At 41.4% G+C, this 15,830-nt stretch overlaps 1 protein-coding gene across 1 annotated transcript in view; it reads left to right on the forward strand.

Annotated features, from left to right (window-relative positions):
- Positions 1 to 14,262, forward strand: part of TMC1 (transmembrane channel like 1) — a 125,451-nt gene extending 111,189 nt beyond the window's left edge. Inside the window, exons 21-23 of the mRNA XM_032595676.1 lie at positions 5,516 to 5,595; positions 11,228 to 11,304; positions 14,203 to 14,262. Coding sequence (XP_032451567.1) covers positions 5,516 to 5,595; positions 11,228 to 11,304; positions 14,203 to 14,262 — 217 coding nt within the window. The remainder of the gene's footprint in view (positions 1 to 5,515; positions 5,596 to 11,227; positions 11,305 to 14,202) is intronic.
- The last annotated feature ends 1,568 nt before the right edge of the window (positions 14,263 to 15,830 follow it).

Consider the following 15,830-nt stretch of genomic DNA (forward strand, 5'->3'; position numbering starts at 1 on the left):
AGCAGGCAGGAGCGGGATGACTGGTAAACAGTGCTGACCTGGGAGTCGAGGCCAAGGTTTGAGTTCAAGTTCTGTTTCCGATGAAAAGCGCTGTTCGCTGGCCATGTGATTTTCTGATGTTCATTATTAGCTTTTTGACCCAGGCTACTTACTGACTGTCACTAAGTTTCATTTATGTCACCTTTAAAGTGGATTATAATTGTCTCCATTCAAATTGCTATCGGGATTGCATGAGATGGTGATGATGCTGAAAACCGCCTGGCACCGTTTGGCATGGAGGACGCAGTGAACAACTGGATAAATATCACCCATAAGTCTCCTTTTCTTGTCAATCAAATATTTTGATTTGAAGACGTCAGTCATGTTTTAGTTTAAAAAATTAGGATGATTTTAAATTGATCTGCTTCAGAGAGCTATTAGTCAGAAACCAATTGCAAAGAAGGTTTTGCTTGGTCGGGAAAACCTGATCTTTCACAGACCCAATAAAAACAACTGTCTGGGGGTGCCTGGCTGGCTCAGTCAGTAGAGCATGCAACTGAGTCTTAGGGTCTTGAGTTCAAGCTCCACCTTGGGCTTTAAGGCTACTTTGAAAAAACAGAAAAAAGAAAAAAAAAATCTCGGTTTTTTGGGAACATCCTTAGTATTTTTTAGAAGGGTGTGTGGTAGTAGCAGAGTGGCTTAACAAATATAAGCAGCATTCAATGAATAAACATGCATGTGACTGAGCATTAGGGGCCCTGTGTTCTAGTCCTGCCTCTGCTACTGATTAGCTGCCTGACTTGTTGGGAAGGGTGCAGCCCCCCTCGGTCTCATTGGCAAGATAAGGGGGTTGCGCGCGTGATTTCTCAGATTCCTTCCTGTGCTCTAAACCAGACCCGCTGTGTCAGGTAGGCACCAGCTACGTGGGACTACGGAGCCCTTGCAACATGTTTGGCACTTGAAATGTGTTAGCGACTTAAGATTCACCCTGATTTGGAAGGCTGTGTGAAAAAGCTACTGTAAAAATATCTCATTAATATTGCTTTTTCACTTCGAGTGTGGGAAAGATACCGTTTTGTGTATTTTCGACTAAGTGAACTGAATTACTAAAATTACTTGCACTTGTTTCTTTGTCCTTTCTTTAGTGTGGCTGCTAAGACGTTTTAAGTGACACGTGGCTTACATTTGTGGCTGCTTTCCCTTTCTGTTGGACAGTTGAGCGCTGCTCTCCAAACTGTGTTTATGAAATAAGACTTTGTGAAGGTTTCAAGTGCATCGTTCGCAGAGCTGGGTTTCAGATGTGCTAGGAAATTGACGATAAACTGTTAGGGCTGGTGGCTCCCGCCCATCTAATTTCAGCAGCTGATTTGCACTGGGGGTGGGGGATGCTGCCTTTGAGGAAGTGGGGAAGGGAAACAGGAATGGATTAGAGTCCACTGGACACAGAGCCTGATGGAGTAACTTGGTGGAGGGGGACTCTGGACAGTGGGCTACATGTGATGCTTACTTGTGGCCAGGGAATAAAATCTAACACAGAGAAGGGAAGAGAGACATTCTGCGCCCCTATGAATGGAGCATGACACCACTGTGGTTCTGCCATCAACTGACAGCTTGGGGAGCACGGGAGATGGCTTGAAAGGGTTCTGGTGTCCCCATGACAGACATCCATGACAGGCACTTCTCAGATATTCGTTTGAGGGACTGGAGGTGCAAAATGAGAGTACAACGCAAGCTTCATGATGAATGAGCCTGAGAGATCAATTCATAAACTGTGGACCAACACACATAAACAGGTGGCACTTTGCAGGGTACCAGTGCGTAGGTACTGAGACATGGGTGCAATACATTTGGGATCTTAATGTTAATAAATACCTCCTTTGGACTTAAGGCTGGTAACGCCCAGGGAAGTTTTTTAGTTAAGCATCGATAATAATCTTTTAAAAATCAAAGTTTCCTGGGGCATCTGGCTGGCTCAGTCAGAAGAACGTGCGACTCTTGATCTCAGAGTCGTGAGTTTGAGCCCCGTGTTGGGTGTAGAAATTACTAAAAGAAAATAATATAGAATAAAAATCAGAGTTTCTTGAAAGCAATGACATGCCAGGTCAAAGAGAAGGCAGCTGGTTCATAGTGTTATTGCCTAGATTGTCTGGAGGTGCAGGGGTCTGTGAAGAGGGAGGAAGAAAGTGTTGACAGACATGCACCTTGACAATTTTGTATCGCCTTTTCTGTTGCTTAAAAACCAGTGGCATATAAATGGGATCCCAGAGCTCCCTTCTCTTTGACCCAGGGATAATATTCTTGAGGCAAAGATGAGATTGAATACTAACTCGTACTATTTCCTGAGCCTATGAATTAAAAAAAAAATCAAATTATTACTTTACAGTAGCTTTTGTGGTTAACTTTTCTTAACCACGTTTTTCACATGGGTGTTGACAGTCTTCTTACTGTTGTTAATATGCATGTGGATCTGTGATAAACTATGAAAAATTAATAAAAGAGATCAAGGACATAAGGATCAAGATGTCAGTTTTCTTCCCAGTGTTCCTAATTATTTTATTCTTAAACCTACTTTATAGTTAGAAATTATGAAACATAAATGTCACAAATCTGTGACTCATAAGTGACACCAACTATTCCTCAATGAATCCAATGAATCCTTTTGGCTTTTGGGTTCATGGGGTTCACGTTCAGGGTCATACTGACTTCTGAGAACTGTTTCCCCCCTCCTAGCACACAACCCAGCAAAGTGAATCGTTACCTCCTTGATTGCTCTCTGTCTTCCTTAATAACATCAGCTGGACTTCCATGACCCTCCTTCCCCCCTTTTCTAATCTCCCTCCTTTCTAATCTATCCTCCGTGAGGATATACAGAACCAACGAGACTTCAGTATAGGTTGCGAAACTGCTGTATAAGTTGCATAAATATTTGAGGGACAATTAGCGTCAGGCACTGTAGGAGGCTCCAGAACCCATCAGTGAACACAAGAGATGTTTCTATGAAGACGATACAGACAATAACCATTACAAAAACAAATAAACACGCTGAATAAACACATGAGTAAATAGAAAAAAAAAAAAAAAAAAGCAACTTCTGCCCCTGATAATGACCAAGAGAAAGGTAAAAAGAGGTCACTGTGGGGGCGCCTGGGTGGCGCAGTCGGTTAAGCGTCCGACTTCAGCCAGGTCACGATCTCGCGGTCCGGGAGTTCGAGCCCCGCGTCAGGCTCTGGGCTGATGGCTCAGAGCCTGGAGCCTGTTTCCGATTCTGTGTCTCCCTCTCTCTCTGCCCCTCCCCCGTTCATGCTCTGTCTCTCTGTCTGTCCCAAAAATAAATAAACGTTGAAAAAAAAATTTTAAAAAAATAAAAAAAAAAAAAAAAGAGGTCACTGTGATGGAGGAGACGGAGGGCCGCTTTAGCAAGGTCATTGGGGAAGCATGTCAGGGAGGGTGACACCATAGTTAGACAAAGCTGATAAGAAAGGGACACCCAGAGGGCACTTCCTTGTCTGTTTTGATTACTTACTCCCTCTTGGGGAGTGGGAGGGACCTCACAAAAAGAGTTTAAACTACAGAGAACTAGACATTTGGAAGCTTGACCATCGTTTGTTTGTTTTAGAGAAATAAATATTTCTTTAAAAAATAGTGTTGCAGGGTATAAGCCATACCTCGTTTACATACTGTAAGTTTTATTCTCTTTAGTTAAAAAAGAAAGCCCAGCAGGATTGGATGAGTACAAGAAACCGTGAGAATGCAGAGGTTTAAAGATAGGGACTGTTTTTCCCCAAAGTCACCCAGCCAGGAAGTGATAAAGCTGAGAAATAGAAGAACCCTTTAGTCCGTGTTTTGTGCTCTTCCAAGGACATTGGCGCCTTTTTGTTACGCACTTCCTGCTTTATCAGGGACCACAAACCCAGCCGCCAACAGAGGCCAAGAAAATAACACAATGAATGAACTTGTCTAGTGGTATATGAGAAAATGAAAAGAACTGTCCTATCTTTAGGGAGCCTTCACTACTCAGTTTAGCTAATTATTGCAGAACCAGGGCTCTCAGATTTTCTGATTTTTTTAAAAAAATTTTAAATGGTTATTTCTTTTTGAGAGAGAGAGAGAGAGACATATTGCAAGCAGGGGAGGGACAGAGAGAGGAGACACAAAATGTGAAGCAGGCTCCAGGCTCTGGGCTGTCAGCAATGAGCCCAATGTGGGGCTCCAACTCATGACCTGGGCCAAAGTCGGATGCTTAACCAACTGAGCCACCCGGGTGCCCCCAGATCGTTTGATATTTAAAGAGAAGCCAGAAACTTGAATGTTTATGTCACATACCAAATTATTTTAAAATCATTTTTTTTTAATGTTTATTTATTTATTTTGAGAGAGGCGGGGGCAGAAAGAGAGGAGAGAGCGAATCGCAAGCAAGCTTCACGTCGTCGGCTTGGAGCACAGTGTGGGGCTTGAACTCACATACCATGAGATCATGACCTGAGCCGAAACCAAGCGTAGGACACTTAACCGACTGAGCCACTCAGGCGCTCCCTTTAAAAAAAAAATAGAAACATATTTTTAAATGTTTATTTATTTATTTTGAGAGCGATAGAGCAGGCGGAGGGGGAGAGAGAGAGGAGAGAGAGAGAACCAAAATAGTTTAAATGCTAGCAGTTAGCACAAAACAGTACACACACGCACACAGGCACACTCCATCTGTCAGCAGGATGGTGTCCAAGGGCCCTCAGGGTCAAAAAACCCCCAGGATTTGGGTTCAGCTCTCAAAATGTACCACCACAAGGGGGAGCTCAAACTTTTTTTTTTTTTTTTTTTTTTAAGTTTCACTGGAAGGTAACGCTAATTAATGCAGTAGCAGAAATTCTCATCCCGTGACATCTCCGGCTACCTCTTCCTGCTGAGATTGTTTATGCGGCTTGGTTTTGTTAAGAATTGTTTCGTTAACTGTAAAAACAGACAGCAAACAAACTCCGCTAAGAGCCAGCCTGACAGAGTTATCGATCTATTTTTATTTTTATTTTACGCTGTATGGTTTTTGTTTCCCAAATTAATTCAGGGTTGTTGTTGTTGTTGTTGTTGTTGTTTTCCTTTTTGAACAATGCTATGTGCTCCAGGCAGAGGTAAAGGAGCAGGAAGAGTACAGAGCTTTGGGGGCCTATCGGCTCATAATACAAATTTTAAATTAAAAACAAACAAACAACAACCCAGGATTCTCTGAGAGACCAGAAATAGGTTTTCATTTAGGCAAACAAAAACTTACATTAATCCCTCTAGGCTGAGGTACATAAAGACACTTCTCCAGCTTAGAATCTAGCTGTTTCCTAGGTTTCCGGCTTCAGTCCCTTCAGGCTTCTCGGCATCTCTGTCAAGCTCGCTCTCCTGACACGTCCATTCGCACACCACACCCTGAGCTGAGATGTAGCCTGTGTGTGGTTTTGTCTCCTGGTTGTTCCTGCTGTCCGGAAGGTGCGTTGTTGGCCCACCTAGACCGCGGCCATTTTGTGTTTTTGTTTTTGCAAATACCTCTTGTTTCCAGGCTTAGTTGGAATCGAAAGCTCTCTGAGAAGTCTCTCCAGACCTTCTCGGTCCGCTTTACTAACCTCGTCTTCCCTGAGGGTAAGAAGTTCTAACACAGGCTCTGAGCACCACACAGGGGTTCACTCGGGCAGGCCTCACACTAGACCGGGAGGTTGTGTGAAAGTTCTCCTCGACGTGCAGTTGAGGCAGTGGAGAGGGAGAGGCTGTGCCAGCAGGGTTAATGGCACTGGAACCGGGCGAGTCTCCCCCTGCTAGGTTAGACAGGTTGGTACATGGCTTCATCTTAGCATCTATAACTTCCTTTTCTCCTTCTTCTCCTCCTTCTCTTTCCCTTTCCTTTCCCTTCCTTCCTCCTCTTCCTCCTCCTCCTCCTCCTCCTCCTCCTCCTCCTCCTCATCATCATCACAGCTACTTATTTATGCATCTATTTACCCCATTAGAGTCTGGCTTTTGAAGGCTAGAGGCCAAGTCTTGTCACTGTCCCAGCTCGAGGGTGCCCATGCCACGTGGAGGAGGGGGGCCATGGAGCCTTGGTGAACAGCGTGAGCTCCAGGGTCCAACGTTCGGGTGGCATCTGCCCCTTGTTAACCAGGTGAGCGACCTGGAGAAAGACATACTGTCCTTTAGCCTTATTGTCCTTCCCTGTAAAGCCTGGAGAATAACAACACTTCCCCCATGAGGCTTTGCGAGAAGTTGAATTAAAGTCCACGAAGCACTCCATGCAGGGTCTGGCACGTGGAACTTCAGACGGGCTAGGAGTTGCAGCAGACATTCGATGTGGATGAACCTTGCTGAGTTGACATTCCTGGAATTCAAACTGTGACACAGCTCACAGCTTTCAAGGCAGTTTTTTAAGCTTTTTGAAAGAAAATTCTAGCTAGATTGCTAATATTTTACTTTCCATGATCTTTAGCATGAAGAAAGTTTACGAATTAATGACTAGCACTGGGAGACTGGAACATGAAACCGAAACAAATGTCAAATAAAAATTATTTAAAATGTAAAGATTACCACATACTACATGTATTTAATGTTTAAAAGTTAACATCCTTGAATTAAAAAAAAAACACGTTGATAACCGTGATCTGTTTTGCAACAAAGATCGCTTTTATTCTGCATTGGTGTTTGTTCACTCATCCAAAAGAATTTTTTTTTTCTTTTTAAAGTTTATTTATTTTGAGAGAGACAGAGAGCAAACATGAGTGGGGGAGGGACAGAGAGATTGGGAGACAGAGAATCCCATGCAGTCTCCATACTGTCAGCACGAGCCTGATGTGGGGCTCGATCCCACAAACCATGAGAATATGACCTGGGCTGAAATCAAGAGCTGGATGTTCAGCCAACTGAGCCACCCAAGTACCCCGTAGCCATCTTTAGGTTGGGTATTAGGATACACATTGCTTCATATAAGTTTATTTCCTTTTTAAACAATGTCGAGTTTTTGTTGAAATCAATATGCTTTTGCTCATTCAGTTATTAGATCAATTTCTGATTTCCCAAGGGAGAATCCTTCAATAATATTTACATCTTCTTTTCTTTGCATTTCCTCTCTTAAGGCATTCACAAAGAACTGTAGCCTAGAGCAACTATTCAGACCCTCAAAATGCCAGAAAATGTCATTGGGCAGTATATGAATGAATGACAGTAAGATCTCCTAGGAAGTTCGCAGGACTGTTCAGAATCACTGATTGAAGTTGCTAATTTAAGGACATCTTCTGTTTTCCAAACTTTTTATTTTTTGACACACCACTCATTGGATTTGTTTAAAATATGCCATGAGATAAACTTATCGGTATCTATTTCATTGACAAGAATAACTGTTAGCAGACTGGACCATGAACACTCATTTATACATGACAAGAGCTACGTATGGCAATACTGGATTAAATCATTCCTGCTTCTGTCCTCCATATTCCCGTTCAGGTTTCTGGAAAGGTTAGTCCCAAACTTCAGTCCTTCAGATGTCTTGCTTTCTACTAGATACCAGTGAATTCCTTACAACCAGTAATTCCTCCATGTTGATTATTAGCTTGCAGAAGAATTAGAGTCCCCCCCCCCCCACCTTAATTCCTCAACTGAGCTTTCTTGAGATTCTGAAAAACATGACTTCCGATGACATCCTGGGCAAGAATGTCCACACTGACCCTGCAGTGCAAGATACTCTGGGTGCTGTTCCTGCCTTTTCCACGGGAAATTTCTCACACTTTTCTTGCGCTATGAGTTTCCTTATAAATCCAACCTGTTGGGCTCTTGTATTTCCAGAATTTCTCACAATTTCTTATCTATTATAAGAGATGTCTTCTTTTTATTTTTCAGCGTGGCTGAATATCCTTTAAAATGTGTTTTCTGTCATCTCTGTGGGTTTGATGTGAGAAAGAGTGCAACCATTACAATGTCTTGAAATGACAGTTTAGCAATGCCATTTCTAAACTGACTCCTTCAGTAAAGAGATAAGTAGATGCTCTTTGTAAATGTGGTATTGGAAATGAAGGAGATGTGGGAGTCCCCCCTGCTTTAGGGAAAAATGGTGCTATATTGAGCTGTTCCTATAACCTGTGCCTGGGCACTAAGTAATTTGACGAGCAGTGGTTTGATTCTATTTTTTTAATCTTTATTAAAACGAACCGTTCTCATTGCAATAACTGCTTTGATAGATTAATCAGTACTTTCTGACTAAATGCCATATCTCATTATACCATGCCGTTGAAATGACTGGCTGCGTGATTAGAGACAACTTTCACGTCATGAGCAAATCTGGCTTCAAATCTGTTCACTGCTCACAGCTGCCCTCCCCAGGACCATGTGAGTGTTAGAATAGCCAATGTGGCTTCAATCCTAATGCTTTCTAGGATGCCCATTTCTTTGTTATTCTGCTTTAATTTGTATAGTGAACACTTTACAGGTAAAGGAGCAGAATGAGTGAGAATGAGAAAAGCCTCCCTCCACGACCCTCCCCCACCAAAGCATTTCCCATCAGTCTTGCTTTATAGCGGGGGAAGGAGGAATGAATTAAATCCCTCATGGGAAGGGACACGGGGCACCAGAAGTCCTTGACTAGCATGTTCCCAGTGAAATTTCATACGGTTGAAAAATGAGCACCGCAAGCCATCAATTTGTAGCACCGTCTGCAACCTAGCATTTTAGTTTAACCCAGGCAATGCTGGTATCAGACAATTGGATAAAAACGATGACATTTTAAAATCTTATTTTACTAAAAAGTGACAAATGGGAAAATTAAAGAGGAACAAGTAACAATACCACGGAAATAAAAACGGACTTCTCTAAAAGATACTTAAATGATAAACCCCGATCTACGTCTAACACTTCAATGAGGTGTGTAGATGAGAAAGAAAAGAATAGATTTAAGAACATGTTCCAAATGGTGGAAGACTCTGTTGTAGTGAAGATTTGACACTTTTTGGCTGACTTCCTGTATTAATCAGGTTCTCCGGGGAAACAGAAAAGGACCGATAAGTTGTGTGCGTGTGTGTGTGTGTGTGTGTGTGTGAATTGGCTCACATGATGATGGAGGCTGATAAGCCCCAGGATCTGCTATCAGCAAGCTGGGGACCCAGGAAAGGCCATGATGCCTTTACAATCTGAGTCGGGCTTGAGCACCAGAAGATCTGTTGGTATAGATCCTGTCCAGAAGCTGGTAGGCTAGGAATCCAGGCAGAGCCAGAGTTACCAACATTCCAGCTCAAGGCAGTCATTAGTTCCCATTACGTCCAAATAGTACGTTCAAATAGAAGGCTTGTTCTGTTCAAGCCTTCAATTGATTGGATGAGTCCCACCCACCTCAAGGAGGGAAATCTGCTTTCCTCAGTCTAAAATTTAAACACAACCTCACCCAAAAAATCCTCATAGATATACCCAGAATATCCAGTCAGGTTGACACATAAAATGAACCATTGCAGTGCCACTGGGGAGGTTAACTTCTGTTTGGAGTAGTGTCTCCCCTGTGGAAGCCAAAGGGGCCACATCTGTCTCTATTCTGATACAGCCACAGAGCCGGCATGTGACTTAGGCTCAGCCAGTCAGAAACTTTCTTTGACTCTCACATGCGTGATGCACAAAGACATGCTACCCATTGGAAACCCACTGAGGGGAAAAATACTGTGTGTGTGTGTGTGTGTGTGTGTGTATCTTGACTGGATACTTTTAGCATATTTTATTTTTCGGAGAGGAGAATCTTCCTTACAACATATGCACTCAACAGTCTTACACATTTTTCAAGTATGTGTGACATGAACAAGCAGAAGATTGACTCTATTTCAGAAAAAGAACTAACCGAAAGGCCCCAGGCTGCAACTATATGGGTTTCCTTTGAGGGGGTTTTCACTGTAGATTGTAGAAGGAGGAATGAAAGGGAAAAAGCCACTATGGAATTTCCTTACCTACAGATTAGGGGTAATATACAGACCTCATAAGAATGGGAAACTGAAATGTAACTCAATGAAAGCTACAGTGCTCAGAAAAATACCTGTCACTTAGTATGTGTTTAATAAACATTTGATGTTGATGGCAACGAAGACCACGACGACGACGATGAGGCTGATGATGACATGTGGTGAGTTTGTTTTTTTTTTTTTTCAGGGATAATCCAGTGATAGGGGTGAATATGAGCCAGAAAAGTAGGTGGTGAGGAGAAGAACTTCTGGGAATCTGAAACAACAGTACCAGGATACCAGTACCGGTTACCAGTAGCCAGATTTATTTCAGGTGAGTGAGCATTGATTTAGCACTCAGGGGATATAAAGGTTAAAAAAAAAAAAAAAGGAAAGGAAGCGTAAACAGTGGTGTCATATCTTGAGCTGCCATCTTTTCTTCTTCCAAGGCAACGGGGCCTCGGCTTAGAAATGAAGCCCGAGGGGCGCCTGGGTGGCGCAGTCGGTTAAGCGTCCGACTTCAGCCAGGTCACGATCTCGCGGTCCGTGAGTTCGAGCCCCGCGTCGGGCTCTGGGCTGATGGCTCGGAGCCTGGAGCCTGTTTCCGATTCTGTGTCTCCCTCTCTCTCTGCCCCTCCCCCGTTCATGCTCTGTCTCTCTCTGTCTCAAAAATAAATAAAACGTTGAAAAAAAAATTAAAAAAAAAGAAATGAAGCCCGAGATTCAAATGAACCCACTCTTAAGTTGAGATGTCAAGCGGATCCTGACCCATGACTCATCACTACACTAGTGTGAATTTGAAGAGATGTTTGGTATATTGGTCAACAGATTCGTTATCATATATTTCTCAAAAAGAGGAACTAAAATTTTTCACACAGACCACGAGAGAGCCCAGCACAAATTCCCAAAGCTTTCGTGACCAAGTCAATAGGATGCGGCTTACGTGGATTCGGAAGCTGCTGAAGGTCAGGGAAGGCTGAGGGAAGCCAACCCAGTCTGACCATCTCTGGATGAGTTTAGGGAAGGCCTCTGAATTGGAAACAGTTTCATAACCAATGTATAGCATGAGACTACTCTGAGAAATGTGTAAGACACTATTTACCAATAAATAGGACATACATACCATCTTCAGTGGATTCACTGGTAAGGATGGGAGTGGTTATTAAATGCTCGTTAAATATACAAATTTCTAATCTCTATCTTTTTTATCTTTTCAATCTTCGTCCCTGCTGAGTGGACCCTGAACTCTACATTTTTAACAGACTCCCTTGGTGTATTTATGCAGGATAACATTCAATTGCCCTGTCTATTTAAACCAACAGGAATCCTGGAGGAAATTAAGTCTCTGGAGATGTGTTCCCCACCACCTCCAACCGAAGAAGGCATGGAGCTCCAGGGGGTATGAACTTTCCTGGATTGCTGAGCTCATTGGGGAGAATCTCAGAGCTGCCAGGACTGTTGACTCTGTGCCAGATGATCTCCATTATCAAGATCATAAAAGAACATTCAACACTATGGCATACGACAAGTACTCTCCTCCAGAGAGAAACTGCATGATTTCAAATGTAGTGATGATCTGAAAGATCGGAAGCTAAGTGGGGTGGAAGATTCAAGATGGCCTCACTCTCGTGTGGGTGGCGGTCATAGACTGGGATGTTTACCATCATTTTTAGGTCTGTCTGAGCCTTATTTTGTTGTAATCTCAACTCCATGTTTCTTTTCCCTTCCTCCTCATTTTTCCAAAAGCTGTTGCAACATTTACTTACATTAACCGTGTACACAAAACTTGTAGAGATATGATATATTAAAAGTAATAGGGTCCTTGAAATTAAATTCATGCTTACTCTAAGCTAAAAGTTGAAAGTAGAATTTGTTCCTGGATGAAACATCACATTTTCCAAAATGCATATTCTGTTTGATTCTTGCAACTAAATATATAGTTGGAGGAAGTAACAATTTTAAAACTGCATCTAATTCTGATGCAAATTTAAGGACAGAAGGCAAGGCAATTTACAAAACCACGTTTTACATAATTTGAGAAATGGAAGAGAGATGGAATTAACACTGTTACAATTTTGATGTTATTTTCGTCCAGTTTTTAATCCATATGTTTCATAATGTTGTCATAATTGCTTTAAATGCTGCCTTTAAAATAAGCTTATGCCACAAATAATCTTTCATATTACTATATGATACTCAACACATATTTTAAGGGAGGGTTAATTTTCCATCCAGCGAGTGAACTGTAATTCATTTAACCAAGTCCCTATGGGTGGATATACACTTTGTTTCCAAATATTTTTTGTATTGTTTTGCCTCCTTTTCATTATTACCTAAGGCCAGATTCCTATAAGTGTAGTCAAAACTTATGAACATGTTTATAAGACATTGCAGACATCAGTTCCAGAGAGGTGGACTGATTTACTTGCCCATCAATAATATATGAGCGATATTATCTGTCCTCTCCAGCATTTCTAGTATTCACAAAATATTACTATTTTCGTAATTTCTTCAAATATATTTATTGAATGCTTTTCTATGTGTCTACAGATACAAAGAAGAATAAAGCCTAAAGAAGTTTGTAACTAAATAGGAGATACAGATATCTGAAAAATGTATTTCCAGTTCAATTTTAAAAACCCATTAGGAGAGATTTTCAGTTAAGATGGCCCTAGATCATCATGACTGCAGTCGGCTTCAAATATATGCCAGTGATGGGTAAAGGACAAAAAGTATACAATTTAAAAGGCATGGCTATATTAAAAGCCAAATAAAGCTGAAGCTATGGCCTGCTGGGCTCCTGGTTCTGGTATCTGTGGCGTTGGAGGAGGAAGAGACCAGTGAGTTGACAGATCCCTCCCCCGACCCCAACGAATAATACATACCTCTATCAGTGTGTGGCAATTTACACAGAATGTCAAATACACTGATAGATCCTTTAATTCCACAATGGAAAACACATACTTTTTTACTTTGTTTAATGCTTAATTCACTAAACTCAAAACCTCTCTGTTATTAACACTCACTTAAACATTGAGTGACCACAAACTTTCTAAATATTTCTGTACTACTTATAAAGCAAATCCATCAAAACTTTTAAAGTTAAAGTTAGAATATCTCAAATATTTAAACAATTAGGAACCTATTTCACTTTACTCTTCTAAATGTTTAATTAAAATCAAAACATAAGACATGAAAATCTCTTAAATGCCTTTAGCAACTTAAGGAGCAGTTAAAACGTGGACATAATAGCACACCAATTACAAATACTAGAGTAAAATTCAAATATAGCTGACCCTTGAATAACATGCGTTTGAACTGTGCAGGTCCATTTATACGTGGATTTTTTATAGTATAAATGTATTTTTCTCTCCCTTATGATTTTCTTTCCTGTAGCTGACTTTATTATAGGAATACAGTATATAATACATACAACATACAAAATATGAGTTGCTTGGCCATATGTTATCAGTAAGCCTTCCAGTCAACAGGATAGTAGTAGTTAAGTTTTCAGGACTCAAAGTTATACCAGAATTTTTCACTGTGCTATAAGGGTGGAGGGGAGGCTTGGAGCCTCTAACCTCTGCCTTTGTTCAAGGGCCAACTGGAGCTGTAAAGATAACAATGAAAGCATTTATCTGCATTAATTAATGATTTCATTACATATTTACATTCTTATTTTTGCTCTTATGTGTTTACTTTTCCAAAATTGCAGTAATTTTACCGGAAGGTGGTGATAATATTTTCAAACCCTAAAGCAAATGAATACTCTCTATGACTTGCCAAGGTCTAGGGTTTACATTCTAGAGCAGTTGATTCTTCGTTGAGTTGCAGGACCCAAAGTTGCGTTCAAAGTGATGCAACGCTTAGGATAAGTCCTTTCTAATGATCAATCTCCCTTGTTAGATCATGAGACCTTGAGACCATATATTTTATGAAATTATCTGTTTTTGAAACTTGATACTTTTCCAAGAATAATGTATGCTTGAAAATGGACAAAAACTGATTGATAGTCTTCTCATTTTGAGGGTTTTTTGGCATCACTGGAAATTTACATATATTTTGATGAGGGTGTCATGATTACTGGGAGAATCATCAGGGGTGTAAACTTCTGGAATGAAATTAATGAGGGAGTGTGGAAGGAACCAAATTTCAAGTATAGAAATGGTGAGAAACACGTTTTTTAACAGCAGAAATTTTAAATTTATTGTAAGGAGTAGATTTATTATAAGGAGTAGATGTTTGGCAAAAACAGCATAATCCAGACCCACATAGACTTTTGTCTTTTTTTCTCTAGGGCTTGGATAGAGCTCTCCTCCAAAGGGTCCTGTGTCCCTTCAGTCCACCAGAGTATTAAAGACCAAAAGTTAGATGCTGGATACAGCTCAGTGGTGGGAGTAGAAAAGCACATTAAATTAACCTCCTGAAGGAGTTTATCCTTCTTGATGCTACTGTAAATGGAATTGCTTTCTTAATTTTCTATGGAGATTGTTCATTGTTAATGTATAGAAGCTCAACTCATTTTTGTGTGTTGATTTTGTATACTGCTACTTTGCTCGATTCATTTATTACTTCTAACAGGTATGTGTGTGTGTGTGTGTGTGTGTGTGTGTGTGTGTCTATGGAATCATCAGTTCTTTACTATGAACTAAAGCTGTATAAAGTTTTATGAGTGATATAAGATCAAGTTGTCTGTGAACAGAGATAATTTCACTTCTTCCTTTCCAATTTGGATGTCTTTTATTTATTTTTCTTGTCTAATTACATCATTTTTTAAAATGTTCATTCACTTTTTGGAGAGAGAGACAGAGCATAAGCAGGGGAGGGCCAGAGAGAGAGGGAGACACAGAATCTGAAGCAGGATCTAGGCTCTGAGCTCTCAGCACAGAGCCGCACGCAGGGCTCGAATCCATGAACTGTGAGATCATGACCTGAGCCGAAGTCAGACACTAAACCAACTGAGCCACCCACATGCCCCAACTTTTAATTTTTAATTCATTTTGTGAAATTGATCTGAATCAGGATATTCAGGCCTTGAGGCAGAAGTGGGTCAAAATCCACTCTAGGTTTTCAAACAGAGGAATCAAATACAGGGAATTGGTCATACTCAGATAGCTCTGTGGGACCAGCAACAAACCCTCTACCTGAAGGAATATTTGGAGGCTATGGGCCATCAGAGTCCAGGATCCTGGAGAAGGGGTCTGTCTGGGCCAGTGCTGAAACCGGAAATAAAGCACCACCCAAACCCGTACTGAGGCAGCTGAGGGGTTACTGGCCAGCATGCGATGGTACCTACCGTCGCTGCGGATGCCAGAAGTGCCATCAGATGATGATGGAGTGTTGGCTGCTCTCTTGCTGCTGGAAAGTGCCAACAGAATCCAGAACAGGAAGCAAATCCCGTCTCCCCACTCCAGCCTGCAAGACTCCTGCCTGTACTTCCCACTGGTAGAAAGGATCCCAGAAGCTTGGGGCAAGAATCTGTGAAAATGGAACATGCAGATCCCTGGACCCTCTGAAATGAGCCGAGAACAGCAAGCCTACTTGTTGTCAGGGACTCTGAGTGGGTGAAAACGTTCCAGAAGGTCATCTATTTTACTTTTTCAGTATGTGTCTTTTCTTCTTTGAGAAATGAAATCAGTCTGGTGCCTTTTTATCCTCATTTGGATTGGTTTATTTCCACAGGTTTCTGAATCTCCACCAGGTGGAGTCAGAGGCCAGTTTTAAAGGGTTAAATTTAAGAAGCAAATTGGTTGGGAGTTTCAGTTTCAGATTGGACCAAGCAAGGATAAACAATATCAAGGGGACTCTTGCTTTCCTGTGATGTTTCCTGCTAGAACGTTACCTTGTTATTATTATATTCACTTTGACAATTCTGTCAATGTGCCCCATTCTCTAGCTATGACTTAGGACTCTTCCGTTCCAAGG

The sequence above is a fragment of the Lynx canadensis genome, chromosome D4 (assembly GCF_007474595.2).
Source record: "Lynx canadensis isolate LIC74 chromosome D4, mLynCan4.pri.v2, whole genome shotgun sequence".
In the NCBI taxonomy this organism is placed as follows: Eukaryota; Metazoa; Chordata; class Mammalia; order Carnivora; family Felidae; genus Lynx; species Lynx canadensis.